Below are 7,224 nucleotides of genomic sequence, written 5' to 3' on the forward strand. Positions count from 1 at the left end.
GTCTCTCTCTTCCGCTGGCCCAGGCCCAGCCCGAGGTAGCCACATCACTCCACAGCTGGGTGGCATCAGAGGGTGACCCCCCCCCCCACACACACACCTGGAGCCACGGCCCCCTCTGTGGGAAGCCAGCCAGACTGCCCAGCCCCCGGACCCCCTTGTGTGACCAATGCCATCAGGTGGGACTCCTGCCTGCCCCTCACTCATCAGGGTCTGTCCTTCCCTCGTTAACAAAACCCTAAAAGCAAAAGAAGGGGTGTGAGCTAAGAGACGCATGGACTTTTAGGGCTCACAGCCTGCTCAGCCAATTTCCAGCCTTGTGATTTGAGCAATCTCTCAACATCTCTGGAGCTCCGTTTCTTTCCCTTTAAGAAGAGGACAAGGGCAGTCCCCGGGTGCGTGTGTGTAAGAAAACACACATACGCACTCAGCACCGTCTCTGGGACTTAGCAGGGTTGCTCAGTGCGAGCTGTCACTGGTGGTGACAAGCTCCAGTTCTGCCCGTGAGAAGCTCGGTGACCTCCCGCAGACGCGGTTTCCTTCTCTGTCACTTCGATGTAATGACACCTACCTCCCGGGTGTGTTGGAAAAATTAGTCATGACAATTCCTCGCCTGTGGCAGGCAATGAAGCACCTGCTGTTGCCGGTGTGGTCCAGAAAGCTCCAGAGGCCGTCCCGTGAGCCAGCTCCACGTAGTCGGGTTGGTTCCGAGTTGCTCGTAGGACCCAAGCAGGGCCTATCAGCGCCTAAGAGCACTTGCCCCAGCATTTAATATTCGCTTAAAATACTGGGGAAAAAGAGCTCTCTACGGGGCTGCCGGGCTGGGAGGATGCAAGCCGGGAGCACCTCGTGCCAAACGCTGAGGCATCTGGTGCCACCCCAGGGACACCGCCTGCCTGAAAATTAAGCCAGCCCAGAACCGGGGGGTGGAGACCAATTGCCGGTTCCACCGTTCGAGCTGCCAGATCCCGCGGGGCCTCACCTCTTGTTCATGTGGGCCGATACAGTCCTTTACCCCCCCTCCGTTTAAATCAGTTTGAGTTTCTCTCCTGGCTTTTAAGAGTCCAGACGAAACTCTCGTGGCAATCAGAACCAAGACCTGGACAGCGGGGAAGCCACTGGGAGAATCAGGGGGAGCTGTGTGCGAGAGGCACCCCTCAAGCCCGCCGCACATCCGGAGCCTGGAAGGCGCCCCCTTTGTGCTCACCGGAGACTCGGCAGACCCCTTCCCAAAGAACACAGCTAGAGAAAGGCACAGATTTGTCTTTCGCTTTATCATGTATAAAGCCATACAATGCGGAGCCAGGAAAGAAAGCAGCTGTACAGGAGTGGGCCAGCGTAAGGATACAATAGTTCATGTCCGGGTAAGCCACACAGGCCAGGGTTTATACAAGGTGGCAGAGGTTACAGGCACGATGATACAAAATAGAAAGGATATTTCCATCTATATAAATACACAGCCGGGGGGATGGGGAGGATGTTGGGTTATTCTGTCTCTCCTGCAGGGGGCCGGGGAGGTAGTGGCAAGGAATTGTTACATTTGTTCTGAATGGTATGTCGGAGGGAGGAGAGAAAATGGGGAAACACGGCATGCACACACAGATGTGCTCACTCTCACACACAAACCAAACATGGACACACGGGAGAGCCTCAACCTGTTTAACACTGACTAGAAACCAAACTTGGGACATCTGTCTGCAAAGACCTCGCTGCCGGGAAGAGCCCAGGTATGGGACATACACAGAAGTCCTCCAACAGTCTGGACATCCGAGGACAGAGAAATCAGGAAGGAGCCGATCTGCCAGAGCCCCACCCAGTGGAGCCTGTCCTCCCCATTGACAATACTGCGATTCCTCCCATCGGGGGCCCTCCTGATGCCTTTCACTGCTGGGTGATATCGAACTGGACATCCCATTGCCCACCCACTATCTTTGGCCCTAACCCCACGTTTCCTAAAGAGATCAGCAAAATATGCACGCATAGACACCTGTACTCGCGCACACATGCACGCCTATGTCCTGCGTTACGCTGGCCAGGAGCTCCAGTTTCTGGATCCTGGGTGAGGAATGGCTCTGGGACTCTGCCCCCAACCTCTCCAAGGAGCCTGAGTGTAGGGAGATGTAGGGGCGGGAGGCAGCCCCTAGATAGGGTATGGACCCGCTTGAGCTCCCCAGGGCCTGAAGTTGAGAAGTTCAAAGAAGGAGCTAAGACTCGGGAGGCAGGGATGGTGGGCAAATGTCCAGCATAGATGTTCTGCTTCCAGACACCTCCACACACCCTGCATGGCAGGAAGAGCCTGCCCGACCTGGGCTCGGGCTCATCAGCATCCTCTCCCTCCCTCTCCTGAGAGCCTCTTTATAAGGATCACACTTGTGCCACTGGTTGCCGCCTCTTACGGCCACCAGGCCCCACCAGCCCTTTCCTGCCAGTCTCTGATACACCGAGGGATTCCTCAAAGCCCAAGGGAGGAGTCCACGAGTTTTCAGAGCCGCTGGGGAGAGACTCTGATGAAGATGGGGGTCAAAGGCCCATCCCGAACCTCGGTCGCAGTGTATGTGGCCCTCAAATAGCTGGCTAGACGAGGGGGCCAGGACACCAAGACTGCAGGGCAGGGGCATTCCAGGCACCTCTGGAGGTGGACCAGACAGCTCCCTTCTTCCTCTTTCCCCTTTGGGGTCACCTCTCCATTGTTCCCATGCTCTGCCCTCTCCTCCTAGTCCACCAGCGTGGAGCCACCTGCACCTCGCTGGACCGCTCTCCCAGAGTCAGACACATGTCATCTCCCTGCGCTCTTCCCTCCAGACACCATGCTGGCCTGCCTCGGGGAGGCCCCAGGCTGGCCTCAGATGCCTGGCTGGAACGCGGGGGGCCGTAAGCCCGCCTGGCATCTGCGACCTGACCCTGCCTCTCCTGCTCCTCCTTGCCAACTTCCCCCGGACCCTGGCCCTGTCAGCCTGTTTGCAAGACCAGACAGCACTCTCCTGGCTGACAGACAGATTCAACAGTAACAGCAAACAGGGGTGAGGGGGAGGGAGGAGAGAAAGGGCTAGACATTTACACAATAATAACAATAATGATTAAAAGTGCTTTCTCTTAAAGGAAATCTTTGGCAAGAATATACTGCGGTGCTGTGGGGGGGGTGTGGTGTGTGTGTGTGTGTGTGTGTGTGTGTGTGTGTGTGTGTGTGTGCGCGCACGCATGCGTGCTGGGGTGCACAGACCTAACCTGTGAGACATGGGAGGGCCACAGTGTCCTCCCAACCAGTGTCTGACCCAAAGGTAGGGCCACTTGGAAACTGGGGTACCCTTCCCTAGCATTCTTCTGGAAACCCACTCCTTCCAGAGGGATGCGAGGGAGTGAGGATTGAGCTGATCAGCTTCCCAGGATGCCCTGGTCCTTCCCAGGGTCACACTGGGCTCAGGCCTGAGTGGGGCAGGCTGGCCATGCCCAGGAGGTGGGGGCTGCTGGGAGGGGGGAGGTGGTGGGAAAGCATGTGGAAGGCCCAGGGCTGGCTGCCAAAGGGTCTGCCGCTCTGCCTGGCCCCAAGTGAGGAGAGGACATCCAGACCAGGAGGGGCGAGACCCCGGGGCCACGTCCATTGGGAGATTTAAGATATTTACAAAGGAAGTGAGCAGGAAATACCTCCTATCTGGGGAGAGAGTTGGGGTGGGTGGGAAGGGGGGGTATCTGGCTTGAACGCCTCAGAAGGAAGAGCACTTTGGAGGAACCTCGGTCACCAAGTACAAGGTTGCAACCTTTAGGAAGCGGGGGCCTGCTTCCCACCTTCAGACATTCTCCTTTCCAACTCCCTGAAACAGAACGTCCACACAGATACAGCTTCTTGGAGGAGAAAAAATGCAAAAGACACACACATCACCCACATCGGCCACACACACCCTTGTCCCCCATAGGCTCACACACTTGCTCAGGCCCACAGTGAGAGGGGCAGCTCCCCCTCATCTCTGGGAGCTGACTGCTGAGCCCCAGGCTTACCAGAAAATAAGGGGGCCACGGGAATGGAGCAGGCACATCGCCTCCCCACTGCCCGCTCCAAGGGTAAAGGGCCCCTACGTTTCAGACTTCACTTAGACATAAAAAAGGGGATGGGAACTGGTTTATGCCCGGGGAGGCGATAAAGCAATATGGGAAAACAATAAATACTTCTTGTCAATTTACCTGTTCTTTTTTTTTAATCTTTTCTTATATGTTATTAGCTTACAGATTCTGTCAGTATGTCTCACATATATATTATATATATTTATATATCAGTACAATGCCTCTCTCTAGGGGACCCCATGGGCTTAAGAAGCCACTCAAGAATGGAGTGTGGTGAATTTTCCATTCTGGCTTAGAGTCCTTGGGTGGTGGTCTGGGGGTTTCCCCAACTGCCCAGATGGATTCTCGGCCCTCTGACCTAAATGCATGCCTTGGCCCCTCTGTTCCACGGGCAGCTTGGCTCTGCCGGGAAAACCAAGGCAGGAGGGGGAACAGCAAGGCTTTGGCATGGTAGGTAGGCCATGTGGGATGCACAGGCAGCAGCAACAAGAGCTCTGCTAAGGACATCCTGGGCAGACCCGTAAGTCAGACCCCGAAACACCCTCAGAGGGGAGCACGAGGCCTTCAGGTGTCTTCCCTGGGGCTTGCTGGGCAGGGCTTTTGAAAGCAGGTTCCGCAGGACAAGCTCCAACATGGGGACCCTGAAGGATGGGGCAGGGCAGGGCAGGAAGGCTCAATCTCCCACAGCCGCAAGGGCATCAAACAGATAAGCAGATGTGAGGAAAGGCTGTTCTGGGGCACAAAACCCAAGAACAGGCTGAGGGCTCGGAGCTGGTGGGAGCCACCTGCCCAGGCTACTGCGGGGCCACACACCCGCGATCTTGCCAGCTCTGCAGCCGCCCCTCCTGACGGATCTCTTCCCCAAGACAATGCGCATGCATGTCTGCACCTCCCGGCACCAATACTCCAGCCTCCCAGCTGAGGCAGAACAGGGGGTCCCGCCCTCGGGCAGCCAGCCCCCCTCCCTCTGGGGTCTTTCTTGAGAAGGGCTGGCAGCGCCCGGGGCCACTAGAATGCAGGCACAGGGGCCCACAGTCTGTGACCCAGAACCTTGGGCACTCCTCGGGAAGAGGGCTTATGTCCGCCCCACCCCCCGCTGCCCTGTCACCCCCGCTATTGCCTTCTTTGGACAGGATGCACGTGTGTGCGCAAACACACAGGGCACAGACAAGGACAGGTGTTGTAGCTGGCTGAGAGGCACATGAAAGTAAGTGAGGCTGTGGGTGTGGACCTATTATACACCCCGTATATACACCCACACAGACTGCACAGCAGAGGCAAAGTCCAGAGACCTCAGGTACTTCAGGTCTCAGATACTTTCAAAGGCAAAAGTTCGGCCACGTGACGTCCCATGCTGGCCGTGTTTGGTTTGCCAGTCTACCCCGGAGGTGGCCAGAAAAGGATTCTCTCAATCTGATTTCTCCTTGCAAAGCAGTCGGGTTAGGGAGACAGAGCTTTTCCACTTACTCCCAAATGACAGATCCCCAAGGAGTTGGTCTGTCTCCTCTGAGGAGCCCCATCCTCTCGGAGGGGGGGAGGGGGAATTAGGTGGACCTGGTGAGCGGTGGAGGCTTTCGGGGCTCCACAGTATCCATCTACCCAGGGGAATCCAAGTTATTCTCCTCCATCTTTTTCTTTCTCTCTCTCTCTCTCTCTCTCTCTCTTCCCCTTCCCCTCTGCGATTCACTTCCCCCTCCCCACGTTGCACTTTCTTCTCTCCTTCTCCAAAATTGGCCCAAAGTCCTCCTTCTGGATTCAAGGGTGGTCAGGATTCATGGGTGCCCTCCCCGCTCGCCCCATCCCCCCCACTGCCCTGGCCCCGGGCGAGGGGTGGCGTTCATCTCTTCTGGCCGGCACTCAGCATGACCTTGGAGACGAAGTTGACAATGGCGGAGGCGGGCTGGTTGGGGTCAAGCTCAGCGAAGAGGTGGCAGGCATTGTCGGTGGTGCTGCCCTGCTTCCGGGCCACGAACCCGAAGAGCCTACGGGGGCAGGAGAGGGGTGCCAGGCGTGAGGGGAAGGCTGGGGCCGGGGGGGGGGCACCCAGGCCTGGGAGGGCTGCCCATGTGAGCAAGCTCACCCTCAGCTCAAAGCCTCTCCCCAGTCTTCCCACTTCTCCCTGCACATGGGGATGGGGGGCCCCGAGCGCAGGAGAGAATCCTCCCTCTCGTCCGCCCCCGGAAAGCCAGGGCCTGGAGATGAGAGTGTCCCTGGCTTCAGGGCAGGCAGGCATTCCCCTCTGAGGAGCAGCGGGAGGAGGGGCTGGAGGCAAATGAGGAGACTGGACAGCAAGAGGTGGGGAGGAGACCGAAAATAAAATGGGGACATTCCTAGGCTGGCTTCTCTCGGTCCTTCCCAGCCCCACCCCTCCCCGACGGTTCTTGCGCACAACACAGAAGCACGTGAAGAAAATGCCGTCTGCCTGTCAAAGCGCTTGGCCTCCTCAGACACCAGGGGAGGATCAGGGAGACAAGGACCAAGGGGTCAGCACGCCCCCCACACACACACACTCTTCTCCTGGGCTCCAGAGAATGGGAGGGGACGGGGGACCCCACACCTGTTCCTCCCCACCCCCACTCCCCGCACCAGAGTGACCTGGCATTCTCTGTGCAAAACAGAGTTAAAAATATGAGCAGAGAACAGAATGTGAACCCAGGTCCCCTCCCAGTCGGCACGTTGCTAATTAGAGCGAAATGGGGAAATCGGGACAGCTGGAGATTCCAATGGAAACCCCTCTCCCCAGGACTGGACCACAACAGCTAAAATTAGCAAGGCTGGGTCCTGCTCGCCGCCACCCGCACGTATGTGTACACACACACACACACACACACACACACACACACACACACACACAACGTACATGCATGCACATGCACAGGACTTCCTGCAGCTTGGCTCTCCCCAACTTTGTCTCAGGGGCTGGGAGCAGCTAGGGCCCGAGGTCCGGGGTAACGGCCTGCCCAAGCGAAGGGGATGCCTGCGTCCACGGCGCAAGCCCCAGCACCTCCTTTGCAGGCTTGCTGAGGCTCCTGGGTGCCGAGGAGGGCAGTAAGGGTGGAGGGAGGGAGTGGCTCCCAGCCGCCCCATGACTGCGAGCCAGCCCTGGCTGCCTGGTTCCGCCAGGGTGGAGAGCCAGCCAACCTCACCAGCCTAAACACGGCCCGCCTGCCC

General features: G+C 57.8%; 1 protein-coding gene across 7 annotated transcripts in view; it reads right to left on the reverse strand.

Moving 5' to 3' along the window:
- Nucleotides 1-1,252: 1,252 nt before the first annotated feature.
- Nucleotides 1,253-7,224, reverse strand: part of TNS1 (tensin 1) — a 225,655-nt gene continuing 219,683 nt past the window's right edge. For 6 of the 7 annotated variants that reach the window (XM_027590752.2, XM_027590751.2, XM_027590750.2 and 3 more), the window contains one exon: nt 1,253-6,035. In XM_027590752.2, the coding sequence (XP_027446553.1) occupies nt 5,891-6,035 (145 nt within the window). In that variant the 3' untranslated portion in view covers nt 1,253-5,890. The remainder of the gene's footprint in view (nt 6,036-7,224) is intronic. The other variant, XM_027590748.1, reaches the window with a different exon arrangement.

Source organism: Zalophus californianus, chromosome 3 (assembly GCF_009762305.2).
Source record: "Zalophus californianus isolate mZalCal1 chromosome 3, mZalCal1.pri.v2, whole genome shotgun sequence".
Lineage (NCBI taxonomy): Eukaryota > Metazoa > Chordata > Mammalia > Carnivora > Otariidae > Zalophus > Zalophus californianus.